This window comes from Simochromis diagramma, unplaced genomic scaffold (genome assembly GCF_900408965.1).
Source record: "Simochromis diagramma unplaced genomic scaffold, fSimDia1.1 OVJJ01000302.1, whole genome shotgun sequence".
NCBI lineage: Eukaryota > Metazoa > Chordata > Actinopteri > Cichliformes > Cichlidae > Simochromis > Simochromis diagramma.
In genome coordinates, this window is record NW_024386792.1 from 2,659,825 (window position 1) to 2,684,431 (window position 24,607).

The window sequence follows — 24,607 nt, forward strand, 5'->3', positions numbered from 1 at the left end:
CACTTTAGTGTGGGTGCACTCAAATGATGCAGAGTCCTGACCTCCAACTCATCGAACACCTGTGGGACGAGTGAGTCAGGTATCATCCAGGAGGAGAGGCCAGCTCACTCATTTTGCCATCTCTGAGTGGAAACAAATCTACAGCCAGGTTTCCAGAATCCTTCAAATAAAAGAAAATAAATAATTTAAATAAAAAACTGGGGGCAGTGCCTTGCCCCTAAACTAGCAAGGTACTGTCCACATTTCTTTTCTTAAAAATAAATAAATAAATAAATCATCACATGACCATAATGAGGTACACAGTGTACATCCATTCTCAATAGAGCATGTTTGAACAGTGACAGTCATACAAAACAGTTTATTTACCAGTAAGAATTTATTTATTCATACTACAAAAAAATACTGTTGATGCTACACAGCTTCAGGATGACAACAGGACCAGGGACTGGTCTGAGACTGATGCATGTGGTTTATGGAAACAGTGAAGCTCAGATGTTTTACAAAAATATCTCCATTTCGCATAATTATATCAGTTTATCCAGTGGCCTGTTTCACACTGTGTGGCATTTGACCATCGTGTTTGGCCCTCGGTCTGTTCCTACACTGTTGAGTCTTGCTAGAAGACTGGGAAAGAGTCTAATCAATATTTGTTGTCCATCTCCTTTTAGCCATTGTGGGCTAGACCAGCAGCAAACTCCACCAGTGTACGTGTTGGTCTTCCAGACATGCCTTTCCTCAGGTAGGGGACTTCGTCTTTGTTACTCATCACACCGGCGATGTCCAGATGAGCCCAGTGAGGAGCTTTGACGAACTCCCTCAGGAATGCAGCTGCAGTGCACGCACCACCAGAACTAAAAAGAAATCACTCATGAGAAGAAGAAAAAAAAAAAATTCCAATTCATTGCACACTGGAGCGTTGACTGGACGTCTCTCTGCTGCAGCGATGCCTCTAACAGGAGATGAGACACAGATACGTACCGGCTGTACTTGCCGATGTTGTTGAGGTCAGCCAGCTGGCTGTCAGTCACCTGTTTGGTGTAGTGCTGGAACAGGGGCATCCGCCACACCCTGTCACCTGTCACAACACTAGCCTACAAACACAGACACACACACGTTAACAGAAGAGCTGATGAACTGAGACACCGTGTTTTAACGTGTATCTGCAGTACCCTGTGCAGCTGCTCCCAGAGCCAGTCAGAATTTGTAAAGACTCCTGCTGCCGCTGAGCCGAGCGCTACATCCATCGCACCTTGAAGACGAAATATGCCACGATTTTGACATTTGTCTATGATTAATGTCTTGCAGCATAAAGAAAATTTGATGTCACTGTGTAAACAAACTGCTAAAGAAATCATACCTGTTAGCGTAGCAACATTGACAATGGCTCTGGGGTTGAAGACATGTCCATAACAGAGAGCATCAGCGAGGATCAGTCTGCCCTCTGCATCTGTATTATCAACCTGGAACACAGAAACAAAAACACTGTACAACTGTACACATGCAGTAAATGTCCTGGTACCTACAGTGGTGTGAAAGAGAAAAGTTATCCAAACCTACCCGATCCTGTGTGAAAAAGTAGTTGTGCCTCTTGTTAAATCATAAATTAACTGTGATTAACCACATTTTTTGGAAAGCTGAGTTCAGTTTCACTAAATACACTCAGGCCTGATTACTGGCAGACCTGTTGAATCAAGAGGTCACTTACATAAAACCTGTCTGACAGGTTAAAAGATCTCAAAAAGCAACACATCATACCATGATCTAAAGAAACACTTTTGAAACAAAGTAATTGGGATCTATCAGTCTGGAAAGGGTTACAAAATCATTTCTAAGCACTCCAATGAACCATGTTGAGAACCATTATACAGGCATGGAGAAAACATGGAACACTGGCGAACTTTCCCAGGAATGGCCGGCCTCAAAACATTACTCCAAGAGTACGTCGATGAATCATCCAGGAGGTCACAGAAGATCCCGAACAACATCTAAAGAACTGCAAGCCTCACTTGCCTGAGTTAAGGTCAGAGTTCGGGATTCAACAATAAGAGAGAGAGTGGGTAAAAATGACATCCATGGCATATCCAAGGAAAAAACCACTGCTGACCAAAAAGAACATAAAGGCTCATCTCACATTTACCAAAAGACATCTTGATGATCCCCAAAACTTTTGGGAAAACATTCTGTGGACTGATGAGACATAAGTTGAATTTTTAGAAGGTATGTGTTCCATTACATCTGCATAAAGCCGACACAGGATTTCAGAAAGGGAACGTCATGCCATCAGTAAAATAGGGTGGTGGTAATGTTATGTTCTGGGGTTGTTGTGCTGCCTCAGGACCTAGAGGACTGCTGTGGTAAATAGAACCATGAATTCTGCTGTCTACCAAAACATCCTGAAGGAGGCTGTCCAGCCAGTCGTGACCTCAAGCTGAAACACACTTGGGTTCTGCAGTAGGACAAGGATCTAAAACACACCAGCAAGTCCACCTTGGAATGACTTAAAAACAACAAAATGAAGACGCTGGAGTGGCCTAGTCAAAAGTCCTGACCTGAATCCAATTGAGATGCTGTGACATGACCTTAAAAAGGCAGCTCATGCTTGAAAACCCTCCAGTGGGGCTGAATTACAACAATTTTGCAAATAATTGGGCTTAATTGGTTGTTGATCAATGGTCATTACAATCTGCATATTAATGATAAAGGAACTGACCTCACAGCCCATTGTTCATTCAGTGGGCTGGTTTCAGTCATTGTACAAATATACTGTTTATAAGGTTGGGGAAACCTGCAGTCAGCTGAGACTGAAGAAGTCATTTGGATGAGTGACAAATCATTTCTCCCACTGAAAACGCTACGTCCAGACGAACAGAATCAACCCTTTGGGATCTGCAATGATCATTGGGCCAAAATTCCTCCGCAGTGCTGGAAAAGTTATCGCAAGTTATCGCAAACACTTGATTGCAGTTGTTGCTGCCAAGGGTCGTCAACCAGTTATTAGGTTTAGTGGGAAATCACTTTTTCCACACAGGGCCATGTAGGTTTGGATTTTTTTTCCCCCTTAATAATAAACACCAGCCACAAGCACATTCTTACAGCACTTTAATCCATGTCCAAGCACCTTCTAACATTCAGAAGCAATTCCAAGTTCTTGCAAATTGATCCATCAGCTTTCTGACTGGTAGATGGCACGCTCTAACACTTGAGCCACAGTGTTGGCACAAGCACACTCAGGTAGCAATTCGATGCCCATTTCAGGATTCCACTAACCTGGATTGTTTTTCCATTCTTGGCTTTGACAACATCACCTGGTTTAGTAGCCTTCCCACTGGGCATGTTCTCACATAAGGGGGCCAGACCTGAATGAATCAGGGCAGTGAAGTGCTCAGACTTACACATATTATGTATGACAAAAATAAATTTAAAAAAAACAAACAAACAGGGTATTTAATATCAAGATGCTCACCGACAATGTTGACAGGGAGTTTCAGAGATGCTGCTGTGACGATGGAGGCGCACACCGTGGCAGCTCCACCCATGTCGGCCCTCATCGCATCCATAGAGGCAGAGGGCTTCAGAGAAATGCCCCCACTACAGACAGAGAATCGTAAAGACAGCACTGTATGGTGTAATGAAAAAGTTCAGTGAGACATTTACAGTATCTGATCCCAGCCCGTGTTGCTGTGTGTTACCTGTCAAACGTGATGCCTTTCCCCACTAGGAGCAGCGGAGGCTGCTTACTGTCAGGAGAACCGTTGTAATGTAGCTCCAGGAAGACAGGGGGCTCCTCTGAACCTTTAGACACACTAAGGAAGGCTCCCATCTGTTGTTCCTCGATCCAAGCCTGCGGTCTACAATGGCACAGTTTATTAGACAAAAACTCTTCTACTTCATCTACTCTTCAGAACAAAAACAGGATCGGTAAATATACAACAGTAATTCACTTATTGGAGCTATTCTGTGCAGGGTGTACCCTGCCTCTCGCCCTGTGGCAGCTGGGATAGGCTCCAGCCCCCCTGTGATCCTAAATTAGGTAAGTGGAAAAGAATGGATGCATAAAAAAATATTTTTTTATATGCCTTCAGTCGGCGGAATGGGACCATTTTGTACAGTATTTGATTAGAAACTGATGAGAGGAGGCAAAGTAATTTGAGAGATAAGAGATAAATCTTTATTGTCATTGCACAGTCATACCTAGTACAATAGGTCAACGAAATAGGAAACTGAATTGAAAGGGTCCTGAAACCTGGAGGGGAAATTCTTAGATGCCAAAGCGCAGTTATTTTGAAGATGCTCTGTTGTTTATCTGTTTATAAGAGTATGTGCCATGCCTAAAGGCCACACACAGCTTTTGCTTTATATCAATTAACCACTGTGTGTCTATTACACAATATAAACATGGTAAGCCCAAAGAAAATCAGTTCCCCTATGACAGAAAACAGATCAGCCCATGACTTAAAAAAATATATATATGAAAAAATGTAAATAAATACATTCATTCATTAAATAATAATAATAATAATAATAATAATAATAATAATAATAATTATAATGCTTATTCACCCAGTCAATTAATTATGAAAATAAACAAATAAAGTAACTGACTGCAACAACCAAATCAGTGCTCAGAGCTAAATAAATAAATAAAAGAGCAAAAGTAGATTAAAAAAAAAAAAAAACAGTTTTAGTTTTTGATCATTTATGTCAATACATGGAAAAGTTTCCCCTGAAACATGCAACAGTTTAAAGTCAATGTTTTTTTCTTCCTGATTTTGAAAGCGGTGCCGGGGATGATGATGATTAACGAAACACTCACCTCTTGTGTATGGTGACTTGATCAGCATGTGGAGCCAGTTTCTCTTCAATGGTTTTGGCAAAAGCAGTAGGCGTGATGTGATTGGCCGGCGCTTCCATGAGAAGCCGTGCCAGGTTTTGGCCCTCTGCATACACGATGCCTTTCTCCCAGCCGACCACGTCAGCGCTAGGAAGAGTCAGACACAGGAAGTAGCACGTCGCTGTATTTAAAGCGTTAAAAACCTCTGACAGTCAGCGAGCTTCAGTTTCTCGGATCTACCTGCCGTGAAGCTGCGTTGTTACTTTGGTCTTCTTCTTGGATTTGAGCTGGTCATAATGAAACAATCCCAGAACGGCGCCTTCTGCTGCTGACTGGGCATCACCACAGCTGTCCACCTCCACGTGGCTCACCTCCAGGTCCTGAAGCAACCGGCAGCCAGCTGAACGCGCATGAATGACAGAAACAAACCAGGAACGAATTCAGCATAAACCCGAATGAGTGCAGATGAAGATGTAACATGCAACAGAAGCAATGCTGTGCAACAGAACCTAAAGGTGACAATCTGCATTACCTCTGAGCTAAAGGTCAAATATGATGCATTTATTTTTACCTTTTAAACATCCCAGAGGCATTAAAGATAGGTAACATTCGTGTCCGAATCAGAGGATGCACTTTTTTTTTTTTAAATTTACTTTCACTTTGAGATCCAAAGCATTTCAGAGGTGCTGTGCTATGCTCCAGTACCCAGAGTACATGGATTACACAAGCACTCATTCGCAAACGCACCTTAGACTTGTACAAACATTTCTAAGGGTGTCAAAGCATAACAGCAGTTTCCACACTGACAGATTATTATAGCATGACTGTTTGATTAACAAACAGAAGGAATAAGAAAAGGCAGAGTTAACTTTGTGGCTGATACAATTAAAGGTCAATGACTTTGGGATATGTCATAGATGAAAAAGGAAAAAAGAAAAAGAAAAAAAAAAGAGCCAGCTGAGGTGGTTCATGCATCTGGTTGGGATGCCTCCAAATGGAGCTTTTCTAGTCGCACCCAACTGCAAGGAGATCCCGTGGTGGACACAGAACCCGCTGGAGAGATTACATATCTCACACCTTGAGATCCATCATAAGGAACTGGAAATATGTAGGAATGCCACCAGAACCATGCATTGGATAAGTGGAAGAGGATGGATGGATAGATGGGTAAGATAATCTACTAATCAGAAGATTGGTGGATTGATCCCTGGCTGATGAAGTGTTCGCTGAAGTTTAAAAAAAAAAAATGTTTGTATTAATGGGGAATGTTGTATAAAGCTTCGAGTGCTCAAATAGAGTAGAAAAGCGCTATATAAGAACCAGTCCATAACACATTTAAGCCATATTGCACAACACTTTACTCCTTCTGTTATACACACCAACGGCATACCTGACACAGCCTGCCTGATGTTCTCCTTGCTGGTGTCCCAGTTTTCTGTGCGACAAACACCTGCGTTGTTCTTACCCAAACCGACTACTGCTACACATGGGAAGTCCTGCAGGAGACACACAAACAACATTCATCAGGAGATCTTAGACTGAGGAGACGGGGGTTTATAAACAAAGTCACACCTTGTTACCTTGTGAAGTCCATAAAATACTCTGCTTTTGCCGTTCTTGAGTGCAGGCCCAGAGCTGGGAAATACAAATGTTTATGAGGCTAATCGCACACAAAGGATGCTGTTCACTCTCAGTCTGCAGGTAACAGAGACTCACAGTTTGAGCAGCTCAGAGAGCTTTCCGGAGAGAGACTTGTCAAACCCTGCAGCCGCCTCTGTCAGGTGAAGAGTGCCCTCATCCTCCTCCTCCTTCTCAAACACTCCCAGCACCAGACCCTGTAGACACACAAACACCGTTTAATATGATAAAAGATGCAGACGGCCACATTCTCACGCATGAACCTGCAGAGCATCTGAACCAACACACGGAGCCGAACTGATCTGAAACTGAATGAGTCTCGTGTGATGATGATGATGATGATGTAACTGTCACCAGATGCTAAACTCACCTTTCTGTCGCTCAGCTGAGTGTGTGAGACACAAAACGACCTGCAGGAGTTTGTCCGCACCGCCGTCCGAGCAGCTGTCCTCACCAGAAACATTGTCATCTGTTACACACACACCGAGAGCCCAAATAAATCACTTTTAAAGGTCGTACACTGAGCATGTGCGAGAGGAAGCCGATCGGTCGCGTTTATTTGTACGTCACAGTGAGACGACGGAGAGGGGCCTTTGTCGCCACCTAGCGGCGGATGGATAATTGATTAAGAGCCAGTATTACGGATACTGGTGATATTATTTGGCGATCAAAGCAGTTTAAGAAGACCTAAAGCTGGAAAAACATGTAGCAACTTCATACTTTTAATGAACACTTTATATTTGTTTTTACGGGTTCCTTATTTGTATGTTAAAATGGCTGTAATATAAACTGATACAATCGCCTTTGTTTGACTTCACTAAGTAAAACAATCTTGACATAAACTGCAAAAAGATAAAAACACACACAGTAATTATCTTCAGTATTTTTATTTTTGACTATAACATGAATCTACTAATAAATATTCTTTCAAGCTTGACATTAAAAAGCATCATCAGTCTTCTTCTGATCAATATTAGTAGTAGGTACAGCACGTCTCCATTATATAAGTTAACTGTATACATGGAATGATTTTTAGGGGAGTCTCTAACATCATTAAACCATGTGTATATGTGTGTGAATGAAGGGGTGTGGACCAGGGGTGGGTAGTTAATCTTCCCAATGGGGTCACATTAGAAACTATTCTTGAGGGACAGTCCAGTAAATTATAAAAAGTTCAAATTAATGTCAGGCCGCGTAAGAAACAGTCTCAGTTTCTCATGTGGCCTTCTTTGGGAAGATTGTCCACCCCTGCTGTAGACAGTCTCTTAAGAAGAAAAACAAAGCTTTGGTGTCAAGGGAAGTCATAAACTAGTCACAAAAAAGTAAGCACTTGATGTTTAATGCTATCTTATATACAGACGCCTGAACACACGTTTCTATGAAGAAGGGAGAATGGATCTTGAAGACTCTGAAATAGTTCGACCTGCTGATGTAACATGAACTCCTTTTCAAAATAATTTTTTCATTTTTTTTCTAACAAACAACTTTTTTGTCTTCATAGAAAGCTGCATAGGAAGACTTTACTTAAAAGCACTGTCCTTTATTTAAACACATCATACAATTATTTATTGCATCATCGGCTAAGAATCTCTCAAGCTCAGCATTTAAAACTTTTTAAAAATGAAATAAGTAAATAAAATATATCAATAAATAAATTTTTAAAAAGCATCAGAAACGGACCTGACAGAGACCACGTACTTGAGACACTACTCTGTCTTTGTCAACACATAAATATGATTGGAAAATAATCATGTATTTGCAAACAATATGTAGATGATGAATGCGGTAAAAGGTGTAATTCAGGATGGACGCTCTGCAGCCTTTTCATTCATTCAGTCCATCTCTTCTATCTCGATGTCTGTCTCCTGCATGAACTGACTGACCAAGGAGAGTGAATCTTCTTCTAGTGTGAATGATTGACATAACTAAAGTAACCCTCTATGCTCTTTTGCAGACATGTATCGCTGAGCTTTGAAGTGTCTGAATTAAATTCATGATGTACAAACATAGTATTACACATTAACACTTTATTTACACGACTATTTAAAAGAAAAAAATATATATTTTCATACTGACTTTAGGATCTGTGCTGCACACTGCAGCACTCATTCAAAGTATGAGATTTGGCATGTTTACTTTTAAGCTTGACTTTTACTCTGAAAAATCAAACATAACAATGTATAAATCCATATGCATCAAAGCCAGATTTATACTAATACATTAGTCATTTCAAACAGCTGCATGATCATCAAGGTAAGGACAAATTTGCCTGGGCTTTGTATGTGAGTTAGGCGCCACTTTAGTCCCAACTTGTTAATTTATGTAGTTATGACTCCGTAATTTTGGCTGTAATTAACCTAAAACTCAGTTACAGCTTCAAAGGAACAGGGACTGTTCTGTTTTCACGGTTGGCGCTTGTCCATCATTAGTGATGAAAATGCTAAAAAACAATATTCTTCAGTACAGCAGGTCCACAGCAGAGACAGTCAGTTCTTCAGGTTTTTTGATCTCCGGTTTGGGCAGCTTGATACGACTCATCGCGACCACTCCACAGACAGCAAAGTGAGTTGCAATGCTGCCTACGCCGAGCCAGAAAGACCAGTCCAGACTGTCATCCAAGACAACGAGGACGAAGAGGTGCTCCCTAAAGTTTGCCACTCGCTCGGTCAGACTGTGGTGTCTGACAGCTGCCAGGAAGCACAGAACACCCAGGGCACCAAACAGAGCTGCAGACAGAGGAGCAGGCAAGTCAGGGAAAGGACACGAAACAAAATGATGCATCATCTGAGACATACCAGCGATGAAGTTCCACAGATAGAGTCCCTTGTGCCCTTTGATGCTCTGGTATGGAACCTTGCGTGCGTTGTAAATGCAGAAAGACAGACTGACCAGCGCGAAACCCACAGCCACCAGCAGGAACAGGATCACCATCATGTGGAGGCCCCCGTTCAGTGTCCGCACAAGCTTTGGGAAAACTGAAGAGAGCAGAAAGAATCAAATACTGCATCTTGTCAGCTCTGTTGGACTCTATAAAAAGTAGAGCTGTAACCCTCTACATTATTATGTAAATTTGTGGATAGCAAACAAACTTAGATAATTTTAGTATTTTGTTTGCTACCCAAACCCTAAAATTTTGGTATATTCATTAAAATAAGGCCACACGCTGATTTTTGTGAGTGTGAAAGTGGTTTGAGTTCACAGCATCAGCTTCTTTGTGCCTCTCTAAAGCCTATGATCATATCTTAGTAAATGTTTTATACTCATGTCACAACTAAAAGAACAAAATTTGAGTTCAGGGTGAACCCCCCTGTAAAAATAAACAAAACTAATGCTCACGTGTTGTTCTACTCTAATAAGAGAGCATCTGTGTAGTTTTAAAAGTCTGAAATCGTCTTACCGTAAATTTTGGACCGCCTGTCCCCGAGCCCGCACCTCTTGGTCTTTCCTCCCTGGAACAATCCGTAATAAATGCTCCCGATGAACTTGTCCAGCTCGGGATTTGACGCATTCACTATCTCCACCCCGGTTTTACAGAGGATCCGCCCGGTAACCCACCGCTCCGTGGATAAAGCCACCACCAAGAGGACCACCGAGCCGATACAGAGCGCCGAGGCCACCGAGAATGTTATCCGCTTCCAAAGAGAAGGCATCTTACGAGCCCATGGTGCCCCGAGGCAGGAACCGCAGTGCGCGCTCGGCGATCACCATAAGTTTATCCCACAATTTAAAAAGAAAGAAAGAAAAAGAAAAGAAAAGAAAAAGCATCATAGTTGCTCCCACCGTTGTGTAGCATCAACGTGTAGCGTGTAGCTTTGACGTGTGAGTCACAAGGAAGGGGAAACTGAATCCATGGAGGTCAAAGTGATCCCTCGCCGGGAGAAACTCTATCCGTGCTGCGCGCTTGGTTTCTGCTCTCTCTCTGTCTCTCTCCCTCTTTTCACTCTCCTCTTTATTCATGGGATTAATTAACCTTTGTTGCTCGGCTTTTGCATGCAGACATCTAACCGGTGACCTATAATTCTGGTTACAGCTTTAAAAATCATGTACCAGTGCTTAATTATGACAGATGTGGTTCATTATGTCCCAGAGCCTGAAGGTCAGCGTGGACTATTAGCTACCACCAGGGTTTATTGGTCCCCATCTTTGTGTTTCGACCTCTTACCTTCAAGGCATTGCTGAAATTAAGAAGACATAAAGACTTGATGACTTTGACCTTTGACCTCCAAATATTAAATTGTTTGTGGTCCAAGTGTATGCTTTTGGCAAATTTGAAGAAATTTCTTCAAGATGAGATGTGTTCAAAACCGAAGATTGTAGATCTACTGTTGATCTACTGGTTACATCCAAGGTACGCAGAAGAGCATCTCTGAACACAAACCAGATGGTCTAGAGCAGCAGAAGACTGCACCAGGGGCTTTAATGTCCGGAAAGTCACATGGGCTCACCAAAACTGCACAACAGGAGATTAGAAAAGGTTGCCTTGTTTCATGGGTTTTGATTTCTGCTGTGACATCAAGATGGCAGGGTCCGAAATGGCCATAAAAGACATGAAAGCATGAATTCATCCTACCTTGTGTCACCTTCTTGCTAGTGGTGTAATGGTCCGCCAGAGTCCGCCTTCAAAGTAAAAGTTGTGTCTCTTGAGATGTGTTGGCTGCAGCGATATATAAGAAGAGCAGAACCACGCAAATCAGCAAATTCCTTAAATACTGAACACATTTGTGTGTGTGTTTCTGCTACTTTCACACAACTAATTGCCTATAGGTGCAATTGGAAAAGGGTTATAATGATAGTGAATCTATTGCATACACGGTAATAAAAACTCAATCAGCTTTGTATGTTTTATTTTGTTCATTCACAGTCTTTCTCAGTTGAATAGGTTATAATGAAACGTAAGCTGATATTTGTGTCATTTTATACAGTCTTTTTAATGTCTTTAGCTTCGTGGGATTATAAACTGAGAAAAGGGAAAAATAAATAACGTGCGGCAAATAATCTCAGGGCTTTTGCGACATCTGCCGGTGAGTTGGATAACCTGCAGTGCGTGATGACGTCTGACCGTCAGTTTCCCAGGCAGCAGCGGCCTGAAACTTTCGTTTGGCGAAGATGGCGGAGGCGCTGTCGACAGGTCTGGGTGAAGAGAAGGAGGACAGGGAGAGGGAGAAGAAGGCTGCCCCAGCGGGGAAGAACAAGGAGAAAGACGGAGTCACGGAGACGCTGGGATTTAACGATAAAAATGGCGCCAGCAGGGGAAAGAAGAGCAACCTGTCAGGTGAGAGCTAGCTTCGTTTCCACAGGCGCGGACTCCCAGTTTGACAGCGCTAGCTAGCAGCTGAGATAATTATTGTTTACGGCGGCTGTAGGGTGTTTTTTGTAGAGTTTCTCGAGAAGGCATGTAAAATGTCAACTGAGCTTCTGCAGCTTATCGGGGCTTGCTCCGAGTTTGCACATGTTGTGGGGATGTAGCTGCAGGAAGCCTCAGCAGCTGTTTGTGAGAAACTGAGCTGGAGTAAAGTAACGAGCAGATGGCACAATTGTGTGATATGCATCCAAATTAAATCTAGCAGGAGGATTTCTGACTGTTAGTAAGACAGCAGTACTGCATGTGATCATGCAGAAAGTCCAGATCAGCCAGTTGGCTTCTCGTGCGGTTTGGTTCTCTGCACAGGCGCACTCAGATGAGTCGGTGGACACCGTGTGAGCCATAGGTGCACAGACACCCGTGTTGACTTGAAAGATTGCTCAACGTAATGCTTACGGCAATCATTTTTGACCCAGTTGCAAGAAGAAGAAAAAAAGGCCATGTGTTTTCAGATGATTGGCAACATAAATTGTAATGGTTTATTCTAGTAAGATTTGTTTATTAGAAAGCGTGGACATCAACTCCATAAAGCTCAGCTGTTTCGAAATTTTATACACTTTTCTTTCTCTGTGAATTCAGCAGGTGCACTCACGGTCTTCTTATGTATATACTCGATATTGCTATTTTTAATGCAACTGGATAAAGATTTTTTTGACCATTCTTGGTTGCTAAACACCTACATATTTTGAACTCTGCTCCTCTTGTTCAGAAAATAAACTTTATCTATAAAGCTCCCCCAGAGCTGGAAAAAAATACAGTATTGTTTGAGCCCTTTTCATATTTGCTTCACATCAAACACATTTTAATATTGGTCTTAGTTCACGAGAGTAAGTACAACATGCATTTTAAATTATGATTTCATTCAATAAGGGAAAAACACTATTCAAACCTACGTGTCCCTGTGTGAAAAAATAATTCCCCTCTAAACCTGATGGCTGCGTCACCCTTGATAACACTGCAAGAACTGCAGTCAGGCGTTTGCGATAGCTGGCAATGAGTCTTTCACATCAGGCGTGAATGGCCTGTTTATGGTCGCGCCGAAATATCTCAATCAGATGTAAGTCCAGACTTTGACCAGGGCACTCCCAAACCTTCATTTTATTTTGTTTTTTTAGCCATTCAGAGGTGAACTTGCTGGTGTCGTTTATTTTATCATTGTCCTGCTGCATAATCCAAGTGCTCTTGAGTTTCAGGGCACTGATGGCCAGACATTCTCCTCCAGGATGTTTTGGTAAAGAGCAGAATTCGTGTTTCCTTTTACCCCAGCAAGTCTTCCAGGTCCTGAAGGAGCAAAGTAACCCCAGACCATCGCACTACCACCACCATGTTTTATCCAGTCTCTTCTTTTTTTATTGTTGAATCATGAACTCTGACTTTAATTGAGCCAAGTGAGGCTTGCAGTTCTTCAGATATTGTTCAGGTTCTTTTGTGACTTCATAGATGAGCCATCGATCAGCTCTCGGAGTAATATTGGTTGGCTGCCCACTCCTGGGAAGGTTCACCACTGGTCCAAGTTTTCTCCATTTGTGGATAATGGCTCTCACCGTGCCTCTGTGGAGTCCCAAAGCTTTAGAAATGGCTTTGTATCCCTTTCTAGACTGCTAGATGTCGAAGACTTTGTTTCTCAGCTCTTCTTGAGTTCACGCTTATAAAATATCGTTACCATAGGTTAAATTGCACTGATTTAGAAGTCAGATTAAATACCTAAATAAAAGCACTGGATGTTAATGAATGCTAATGACAGTCCATTTTAATACTAATGAAGAGGACTTCTTTTTTATTATTGGATTTATCCAAATAAAGGGAACAAAATATGCTATGAGTACTTAAAAAACCAGATGACTCTGAACAGAATACTGAGTATGCATTGTCATTATATAATGTAAAAAAGGAGCCTAATACGGTATTTAAAAAAAGAAAAGAACATCATATAAGGCCTAAAGCCACTTCAAACATGTAAGTGAAATAAAAAAAGTTGATATAAAACCAAGTAACCAGAACAGCTTTAACTTTCCAAACCATAACACCTTTGGGATGAACTGGAGCTCCTACCAGGCCCGATTGAACCACGAGTGGCCAACCTCACTAATACTCTTGTGGCTAAATGGGAACAAATCCCTTCGTTCATGTTTCTAAGCTTCAGCAGAGGAGTTTAGACGGTTCCAGCAGCAGATTAGCTCGAGTAGTTTTGGTTTTAGTGTAGCCAGTTCTCATCTGATTGAATTTACCATTAAGTAAGGACTCCTCTATGTGTGCTGTGTTGATAGTGTTGTTTGTGATAGATTCAAAACACAGTAAAAATAATAATTTATTCCTGTCTGTATCTGTAGACCTGTCTCTGGTCAGATTCATAACTACTGAGCTCACCAGAGGTTACTTCCTAGAACACAACGAGGCCAAATACACCGAGCGCAGAGAGAGGGTCTACACATGCCTCCGCATCCCCAAAGAACTGGAGAAGGTGAACACACTGTACACCCCCACACTTAAAGAAAAAAAATGAAATGAAATAAACACAGTTGTAATAAATGTATTTCTCCCCTCTCTTCCTGTTTTCAGCTGATGACATTCGGCTTCTTCCTCTGTCTGGACGCCTTCCTCTATGTGTTTACGCTGTTGCCCCTCAGGGTGATTCTGGCCCTGTTGCGACTCTTCACAGTGCCATGTTGTGGTCTCAGGTAACGTATAAGCATAAGTATTAGAGTACATTTTATTATATATAAGTATTAAAGTACATTTCCTTAACCCATCATTTGTTATTAACAGGGAATATTTTGATACATGTGCTTCTCATCAGTACAACTCCACCATCATTAAAAGTATATTTGCATAGATTGTGTTAGATGTCATTTATGTACGAGGTACAGATGTTGTGATTATCATGATTATCAGGTCCTGTGAAGTATAATGTTGGAGTAGAGCCTCAGCTCTTCATCAGTGATTTTTCTGTCTTCAAAATTGGTTAGTGAAACATAAGAAATCAGAGAATAATAGAGCAAAACAAAGTCAAAATGTCAGGCTCGACCTAGTCATTGCTGTCATAATGTTGTAAAAAAAAAAGAAGCAAACTCTGGCTATTTACATTTACTGATTTGCGGCAATTTGAGCAAGATGAATAAAATAAAGAAAAAGTTGTTTACTTTATTCACCTTGATTATTTGCACCAATCTAATTTGATTTCAAAGGGAGACTCATTGGTTACTGCATGCTTTTATTTACAGTCTCACTAGTTTCTCGTTTACCTGTTGTCACTGTGATTGCACCTGTTCTCACAGATCTGGAGTAATAATAGACTCTGAATCCTGCTGTGTAGGGATGGGTATCGTTTAGGTTTTATCCGATACTGGTGCCAAACCGGTACTTTTGAAACAGTGCCGGTGCTTAAACGGTGCTTAAACCGGTGCTTAAAGAATGGAGAACACAAAATTGGTCCAAAAACCTCTCATGTTCAGCTGTTTTTCTTTTTTTGTAAAAAGATAACAATGTTAGCCTTTTCTGCAGCTATAGGGGATTTATGGCATCACTCTTGGCTGGAAGCAGTGCTTAATCAATAGGAAAAAAACACAAACTTTGTCCAAAAACCTCTCATGTTTAACTGTTTTCCACTTTTTCTTTGGTCATTTTAGCCTTTTTGGCCAGGGTGAAGGGAGTATCTGCCATCAAACAAGAAGACAGCCCCATGTAGCTATGATGATGTTTGCTAGTTCACCTTACATGCATTAATGTAATAACGTGGTTAGCCTACTCAACATGAATTACACACTAACAACATTAAGCTACTCACGCAGAGAAGAACGGCTGCTGCCATCATCATCATCATCATCCGTCATCATTTCTGCTACACTGGCAGGGCTAGGGGCCAGGACTCTCCTCTTCGGGTTTTTGGGGGATGTTGCTAACTCCGGGTCCGATAACAGGCAACCCACCCGCAGTAGATGCGCTCGGTGTGAGGTCTCGCAGCAAGCTATCAAATACGGCGCATTTCTCGGCTTTTTAAAAAAACGCTATGCGTCGCCAGGTGTTTCATCGGATTTGAGGTGTTACCTCCTTTGACAGTATCACAGTATCAGCTTAAAGCACTTGTTGCAGGCTGCTGAGTTTGCATATTTTGCTGTGAAGTACAGCCAGACTTTTGACCGCTTTGCCTTGGGCATTTTTAATCTGTAGCTCTGCTCTAAAAGAACGTACGTACCTGGCCCCGCCTACTATCCTCGGAAACAATGATTGGCTAGAATCTAAAGTGTATCACAGCTCAGGAAAAAAAAGCACCGAAAAAAAGCACCGAAATGTGCGCTGCTTTTCGGTCTGGTTACTACCGTTTATGTCAGAACCGGTGCCATCATGGCACCAGATACCGGTACCCATCCCTACTGCTGTGCAATAAAAGCGTCCCAACAAGCATTACATCGGTAAACTGAACATAATGGGAGTGAGAGCAAATGGGAGGGAGACGCCGACATGGAAACCATCGTGTTCGTCTGGGATTTTCAATCATGTCACCTAACTTGACCACAGTTTTCAGTTTAATAATAAACTTCTATCAACATAAAAATTAAAGCTGTTGATATGGTAAAGTTGACATACCTATAAAATGCAAAACCTTTGCCCCTATATTCCCTCAGTTATGATTGCTTTTGCATTAGGAGCTGGTTCACTGATGCTGATGTGTGACAAAGTAAACAGAAGAATGCTGAACAGATTGGCCCCATTCATCTGCTCATTGTCACCAACACCCAGTCTGGCTTTCTGAGTCAGGATTGGGCTGATATACACTCCATGTATTAGGCAGGTGCATCCCTTATTAGTCCTTTGTTGATCAGTACTAATATTACACTGTTAATCAGTTTGATTACAGTCACTTAATTTTTTGTGTTGCGATGTGAGCACCTTTTCCAAAATCTGCATATCTTGTGATATGTACAGCGTAGGCAACATGACCCATATTTAGAGCTTCCCTGCTTTCCTCAAATCCAGAATTATTTTTAGAAACTTTAAAGAATCAAATTGTGGTTCATTGAGAATAAATAAATTTAAAAAAAAAAAAAAAAAAAAAAAAAAAAAAAAAAAAAATAAATATATATATATATATATATATATATATATATATATATATATATATATATATATATATATATATATATATATATATATATAAATTAAAAAAAACAGGTGCAAGGAATAAATATGTTCTGCAGTCCCACTTTAAAGGGGGCTCTGTCACCCTGGGCAAGGTCTTTGTCTGAAGCAGTGCAATGTTATTATTGACCTCCAGGGGGCAGCAGAGCTCTGAGGCAACAGCCAACTATGCTGTTCTGTTCTGGTGATTTTCTTGTGAACATTTTCCTTGTCTGTGACGTTTGTGTGTTATTTAGCGGCTCCCGCTTGCTTCAGCCAGCCCAGGTGTGCGACGTACTCAAAGGCTTCATTATGGTGCTGTGTTACTCAATGATGAGCTACGTGGATTACGCCATGATGTACCATCTCATCAGAGGACAGTCTGTCATCAAACTATACATCATCTACAACATGTTAGAGGTACACTGTGTAATCTTCCTCATTGGCCAGTTCAGTATCTAATGACACTGCACCACTCATTGACTAGCTCTCCCCCGTCATCCTTCCCTTCCCTGTGTTGTCAGGTGGCGGACCGCCTGTTCTCATCATTTGGCCAAGACATACTGGACGCTCTGTACTGGACCGCCACAGAACCCAAGGAGAAGAAGAGAGCACATATAGGCGTGATTCCTCACTTCCTCATGGCTGTTCTCTACGTCTGTATCCTCAAAAACATCACTGATATTAAAACGGTTAAAAGTTAGTCAGTTTAAAGTTGATTTGCAACATTAATCAGTTTTATCGTTCAGCAAAATGTTTTCCTGAAGTGTATTTAAAACAAATGAAATTAAAAGCTTAAATTCAGATTTTGAAACTGATAGAAAAAGGCCACATTAGAGGCAAAAGGAAAGACCTGGAAGAATAAATGCCCCCAGTGATCCCAAACAAGCGTTATTCATCACTCTGCTATTTAATCTTCCCAGTCTTCAACTTTCTTCATAAACCAAACAGTCAATCAAAGTTGAAGTAATCAGCAGCAGCAAATCTAACAGCTGTACTTCAGACTAGTAGGGAACATAAAGTCATTGCGTCAGTATTATTACAGTGCAGAAAATGTGTGTTTTTCCTCAATATGTATCCAGTTCTTCATGCCATCCTCATCATGGTTCAGGCCACAACTCTCAATGTAGCTTTCAACTCCCACAACAAGTCCCTGCTCACCATTATGATGTCAAACAACGTGAGTTTTATGCACAGACATATTACCCCGTTTAAAACATGCGGCATCTCCAGTTCAGTCCTGATGTTTTTATGTTGGGTTTTTCTTTTTTCTGCAGTTTGTTGAGATCAAAGGGAGTGTATTTAAGAAGTTTGAAAAGAACAACCTTTTCCAGATGTCAAACAGTGGTAAGTGGTGGTAAAACAGCTGGCTACGTTCCACAAAAATCAAAATTTTTGAATACTTTGTGCCTCCTCCTCTCAGTATGATTATTTAATACAAGGTAAATATGTGGAATCGAGCTCAACTGCAGTGAGCACAAAGTAGGTTAATCCTGGATTGATTTGTTTGTTTCCCATAGACATAAAAGAGAGGTTCACCAACTACATCCTCCTGCTCATCGTCTGTCTGAGAAACATGGAGCAGTTTTCATGGAATGCCGGTAACCTAATACAAAGCCTTGCAAAGAGTACTGAAAGCTATACAGCTGCATACAGATGTGCTTTATCATAGTACCCTGATTAGGTTCATAATCGGGTCTTTTCACTCTTGCTAAGTAGCTCACTGTTTTCTTTTACTACTAATACTAGATTAAATAATTATACTGATTAGATTTCAATGTGTTTGTTGTCAGACCACTTGTGGGTGCTGTTTCCTGATGTAGTCATGGTGATAGCCTCAGAGGTTGCCGTGGATGTTGTCAAGCACGCCTTTATCACCAAATTCAATGACATCAGTGCTGATGTAAGTCCTTTCTCTGTACGTCTGACGGTTTATTAACTTGGTTAAAGTGCAGTTGAGTGTTTGGCAACTAGAGGAGAAACACATTAGTTAGAACTATTGAACTATTCTATCATGTTCACCCAACAGCAATTCAGTACAATGAGAAACACAGTTTAAATCAGATAAAATAAATCTGTTAGTTAGAATGAACATCTGACAGTCTTAGCAAGCTCTGATGTGAAAAACTTGGAATAAATCACCATAAAATGGGAAATGAGCTTAAAAGCTTATTAATACAATTAAAATTGTTGACAGTTGTCTATCAGCTTCAACACAGTTCAGATATTTGTGTGGAAAAGATTAGTGGGGAGTGTCACTATTCTAGGTATAAAAAAACATTTTAATGGGATATTTTCTCATTTATGTCATAGATCTATTACTTTCTACATTTGGATGTGCTTTTGCGCATATAAGCACATCTAAATGTAGGTATAGTGTCACCATGTATCAGCTGAACTTAGAAATGGGCTGCAGTTTTATTTATATATTCTTGGCATCATTAAACATCTGCTGCAGTGTACAGAGAAAAACCAGTGGACTATGATAATTAAGTTTTAGAGCTTCTTTTTTCTCAGTTATTGTATGGGCATTTCTCTTCAAAGGACGTCAGGGATCATTTGGAAAACGTGTCATACCTGTGAGGTTAGATTTAGTATATGGGGAGTACAGACACAGCCTCGCAGATGGCCAGTTTAACCTGACACAAGGTTTCTCCAGGCAGTAACTGGAGATATGAAGGGGTTGGACCTGTGACACGATGGTCAGTACAACCTGTATATTACTTAACATCAGAGAGAATCTGTGCTTTGACAATAGTTGCATCAGAAAAGAAAGTCAACTAAGCAGTCAACAAAACAAATTTGAGAGTAATGTGCAGAATTTCAGTTGTATATGCAGGAAAAATGCTTACAGTGAGTAATGTAATGATGCCACACTAACAGGCTAACATGCATAGCAGCAACTAAGTTTGATCTGCTCTATTTTAGATTTGATATATGGTCCTATGGCAAGAGCTTAACCGTTTAATGCACACTGATCCAAGTGAAAATGCTTCCACTGTTTTCAATTGAAGAAACAAACTTCACCATTCAAACAGTGTAACCCATTTTACAATGTTGTGATCTCACAGCAAAACTAACAGCAGTGATAGAAATTACTTTAAGGAACTGAAATGATGGTGTATATTTTTCTGTCATGTTTAGGGTTATATACATGTTAAATCTAGTTTTGTGTTTCAAAACATAATAGGTAAAATATTTAGTATTTACCATGATATGGACCTCAAATTAAGATGACCTAGAACAATAACAGGATTAGAGTTCTGGTCACTTGACCCATATAAAATATGTTATATTGTAGTATTTCATGATTTACAAATCTGTGTATTTTCACTTTGTTGGTCTCTTTAGCACTATTGTTATAATGTTAGAGAATCATCCACCTGCAAGAGAAACCGTCAGCAGGCCCATTTTTTCCTTATCAATTTCTCACTTCCTTCCCTCATGAGTCGCCTTTCTCTTTGATTTTCCTCCAACGAGTTGTAACTATGCTTATGTAACAGAAAGCAGCCCCACAGGAAGGGATTAACCCCTTTATCCCCAAACTGTCAAACCTAATCACACAAACCTCACTCACATTGTAAGTGTTCAAGTACCTGTGAGTCCATACTAATCCACGTTTAATCCGCACACACACATTTTTGCTTCTTTTCGGCTTCATGAATTTACCTTTACTGTGCTTTCACCTTGCATTCATGCACCAGAGTAAAGAACAAGCAGGTAAACCAATTATGAGACTTGCAGTAAACAAGTTAACATTTGTTACGTCACCACGACAAGGCAGGCGCTCTACTCAGTAGCTTATTTGTTTTATATTTTGATGTTTCTCTTGTATCGGTTGACACGTTGCCTCTGTCTCAGGTATACGGGGAATACAGAGCCAGCCTCGCCTTTGACCTGGTCAGCAGTCGACAGAAAAATGTGAGTGAAGCGGCTCAAATCACAGTAATTTAGGAAAATACAAATAAAAGGACAAGGTGCTGTTTGTGTTTTCTCTAATGAAAGACAACATTTTCTTCTGTATGACACTATATATCATCTTATTTCCTCTTTTTTTATTATATATACTAGTCCAAAAACAAAAGGCAGGTTAGTGTTTTGAATAGATTTCATAAACCCTCACTATAATACAAGGTATGGCCTGGACTGCATATTCAGTGCCTGAGTAAGTTGAGGGATGTCTCTCCATTCCTGAGTGCAGGCTGCAGCTGTGCACTGCTTACTTGTTGCGGCTGCCTCTCATGAATTTCAACACAGCATGTCCCCGGCATGCTCAGTAGGAGACCTTTTGGGACTAAATCCTGACTGGCGTCAGGACATGCTCCTGATCTACTGGCCACTGTGCGCCGGTAACAGCTGTAGGGTGGGTTGCTGCTGCAAGAATGGCACCGGTGCAGGTTGGGGCGCCTCATCTTGGTACCTCTGTCCGGTCACATTTCCACCACACTCAGAAGAGCTCAGACACGCGTGCCAGCATCCACCATTGCCAGTAGCCCTGCCTCATACACCTTGATTCAGTTGCAGCATGATATACTGATGACTGTGTTGTGCATATGTCCTTTTCTGTTATTGTTATTCACCTCTGATCATAACATCTGATAATTATTGATTCTGATCTATCAGTCGGTGAGTAACGTTTAAACAGTGAATGAGGAACGTGTTGAAAGCACATCCAGCAGTTTTTCCTGACTTTTAGCTTATGATTTCATTAAAAGAATGGACTGAGCTATCCATGAGTAAAACTGTGCTGCTTGTTGATGTTTTACATAACAATGTGTTAACTGTGTCTCCAGGCGTACACAGACTACAGTGACTCAGTATCCAGGAGAATGGGCTTCATCCCGCTTCCTTTAGCGCTGCTGGTCAGTCGTTCTTTCACAGGATGGCTTTTGATATTGAGATGTTTGCTCCCACGTTTGCTTGCTTATAAATGTGACGATGTTTTTTTCAGCTGATCAGAGTGGTGACCAGCTCAGTGAAGATCCAGGGGTCGCTCTCGTTTATGTGTGTGCTGCTGTTTTACTTGGGGTAATTGGCCAACATGTCTTCATCATTTTTGATTATTTTCTTGACACTGCTTGTTTTCATGTCCACGTGACTTTTGCCTGTCTCTGTGAGCAGGATGATCACTCTGAAGGTTCTCAACAGTATCGTTCTCCTGGGAACTTCCTGTGTGTTTGTCAAAGAGGCCAATATGGAGGAAAAGCTCTTTGACCCTCCGCCTTCTGTCGCCTCCAGCCGTGCAAACTCTAGAGCTCACCGGACAAAACATGTTCACGTTTCACCGCAGCAAGGTAGCTCAGTCACTCTGTCTCACTGTCTGTTTTCCTGAGTTTAACTGCTGCTAAAAACTCTTAACTTGCTTTATAACAGAATCCACAGCTGACAAAGGAGAAACTTCTCTGCCGTCAGACATCTGTCAGCCCACCAACACAGCAGAAAACGCTGCCCCCTCCTTCCCGAAGAGTGACTCAGACACATTCCTGACGACTCCTGACGAGGAGGACGATGACAAAATCATCAACGCTGACACGGGACTGGAAGGAGGCGGACTTGCACACCGACCACCCAAGAAAGACCTGCTGGAGATAGATCGCTTCACCATCTGTGGCAACCGAATAGACTGAAGGACCAGTGTAGCAATCCTGGCAACACTACAGGGTTCAGGGATCAGACATGGGTCATGGAGCATGCTCAGACCGTACTTACTTTTGTGCACCTGACCCCTCAAGTATTTATTTATTTATTGACTGACAAAACCAGCAAAGGCATAAAGCTGTTACTACAAGCATCCGAGGCGGCATCAGACGTTTCCAGCTGGTCCTGCGTGTGTCTGATGAGCCAAGCGGGCTCTGGCACTGGGTCAGAGGCCTGGCGGTGACGCACTCGCTGATGAAGACAGCATGTAAAACACGGGAGGAGCAGACTACAGAGAGAAATCTGCGTATGTCAAATCACGTGTGTTCAGAAGCACAATCAGTAAGCTGTTTTTAGAAAGAACAAAAGTTTTTACTAGTTTTTTTTAATTATTCCAAAAAAAAAAAAGGCTGATGATATTTGAAATGAAGTTTTTATGACAGGTTTCAAATCTTTTTTCTAAATTGAATCACAATCACATGGAAGGATTCAAATCATGAAGTTATTCTGCAGACAGAAGCTCTAACACACACACACACACACACACACAGAGGTTGATCTGAGGTGATGAGGTGAGCTGCAGTCCCAGCAGGTTAAATATGGCAGCAGTGACACTAAGAATGGCTTTGCTTGGCTGCATCAGCTTCAGTTGTAATGTTTGGTTTGGTACAGTGGTTCTTAACCTGGGTTCGATCGAACCCTAGGGGTTCGGTGAGTCGGTCTCAGGGGTTCAGCAGAGCCTCCACCGTGACATGCATGGCTCATTTTGTGCACCAATAAAAAACACATCTGTCTTGAATTTGAAAAAAAAAAATCACATTTTATTTTTCACTAAAGAGGGGTTCAGTGAATGCGCATATGAAACTGGTGGGGTTTGGTACCTCCAACAATGTTAAGAACCACTGGTTTGGTAACTTAAGAGACATAAAAAGTTGGAAGGCTTAATGTCATTTGTGTTGGTATTACCTTAAAGCACTGAGATGATGGTGCAGATTTGTATTTATTTTGAGATGGCCTACCAGGCCTGACAGGTGTGACTTAATTTTAATTATTATGTGCTTAATTTGTACCTTTTTCATTGAAGCATGTGGCCTACAGATAATAGTGGCGACACATCACAGGCATATAACATTTTCTTCTGTTTGCTTTTTGATGTTGGAAACTGATCTGACATGTTTTCTCATTCCTCGCTATCTGAGTGAGAGTGGATGTGAAAATCACATGAAATGCTTCATTGTATGCTGATTTCTTCATAATCCAGGCCAAAACTAGCTTGTCAATGAACAAAGTGCAGGTTTTCTGTGTTGAAGCTAGTTTATATCTTTTTATGCAAAACGATGGATTAAGATTTTTCTGGGGAAGAAAGTAAAGAGTTATTACAAGGATGGGTTCTGGCTGCGTGGAAAGAGAATTGCAACTTGGGCTTGCTACATCTTTGACTCCGAAAGGTCTGAGCAGGAGGAACGCAGGACTAAAAACTGATCAGGCACAGTTCGGTCCTTAATTTGCTGGACAGTGACACAGTTTTTGTAGTTTTAGAGTGGATTTAAATCAAACAGTGAAGATGTGACTGAAGTGCAGACTTCAAACCTCAGTTCAAGGGGATTTACAAAAATGATCCATTAACTGTTTGGGAATTAGAGACATTTTTATGCAATACTTATACAAATTATAGACCCAACTGTTGAACAAGATTTTTTATCTTAACTGAGACCAGTGAGGGTCCATGAGGGGCACAGCCAGGGGCCAAGTCCAGTCTCACTACAGGGTCATGGTCCGTACAGTGAAAAAAATAGCTGTATACTACTGGAAGGAGGAGTGTGAATGCAGCATTAGTGTGTGTGTCATATGTGAGAGGTATTTTTCAGCATGTGGATGGATCTCTACCTAAAAATGGACAGTGTATGAGTTGTTTTTTTTCTCTTCCATGTACAGCTCATTCGTGTAATGTATCTCCTTACGTGGTAGAAGGAGAATAAAACAAGACTTTGTTTTGTAAGTTTCTGGTGTGATTTTGTGTGTGC

General features: G+C 41.2%; 3 protein-coding genes across 3 annotated transcripts; 1 reads left to right on the forward strand and 2 right to left on the reverse strand.

The window, feature by feature from the left end:
- Positions 1–338: 338 nt before the first annotated feature.
- On the reverse strand, positions 339–7,013 carry lap3 (leucine aminopeptidase 3). The gene is made up of 13 exons (XM_040023795.1): positions 6,840–7,013; positions 6,548–6,666; positions 6,412–6,466; positions 6,222–6,327; positions 5,072–5,231; positions 4,814–4,978; positions 3,690–3,848; positions 3,464–3,588; positions 3,268–3,356; positions 1,358–1,460; positions 1,170–1,249; positions 979–1,091; positions 339–851 (listed from the first exon to the last, which is right to left on the reverse strand). Exons 1-13 carry the CDS (start codon positions 6,936–6,938, stop codon positions 665–667), a joined length of 1,560 nt encoding a protein of 519 aa, XP_039879729.1. The 5' UTR covers positions 6,939–7,013; the 3' UTR covers positions 339–664.
- A 19-nt stretch (positions 7,014–7,032) lies between these two features.
- clrn2 (clarin 2) lies at positions 7,033–11,103 on the reverse strand. The gene is made up of 3 exons (XM_040023800.1): positions 9,867–11,103; positions 9,265–9,444; positions 7,033–9,195 (listed from the first exon to the last, which is right to left on the reverse strand). The coding sequence occupies exons 1-3, from the start codon at positions 10,117–10,119 to the stop codon at positions 8,927–8,929; spliced, it is 702 nt and encodes a 233-aa protein (XP_039879734.1). The 5' UTR covers positions 10,120–11,103; the 3' UTR covers positions 7,033–8,926.
- A 416-nt stretch (positions 11,104–11,519) lies between these two features.
- tapt1b (transmembrane anterior posterior transformation 1b) lies at positions 11,520–24,582 on the forward strand. The gene is made up of 14 exons (XM_040023794.1): positions 11,520–11,741; positions 14,162–14,292; positions 14,391–14,509; positions 17,204–17,366; positions 17,471–17,606; positions 18,029–18,126; positions 18,224–18,293; positions 18,467–18,547; positions 18,740–18,849; positions 20,808–20,867; positions 21,740–21,808; positions 21,898–21,974; positions 22,068–22,240; positions 22,320–24,582. The coding sequence occupies exons 1-14, from the start codon at positions 11,576–11,578 to the stop codon at positions 22,571–22,573; spliced, it is 1,707 nt and encodes a 568-aa protein (XP_039879728.1). The 5' UTR covers positions 11,520–11,575; the 3' UTR covers positions 22,574–24,582.
- Positions 24,583–24,607: the final 25 nt, after the last annotated feature.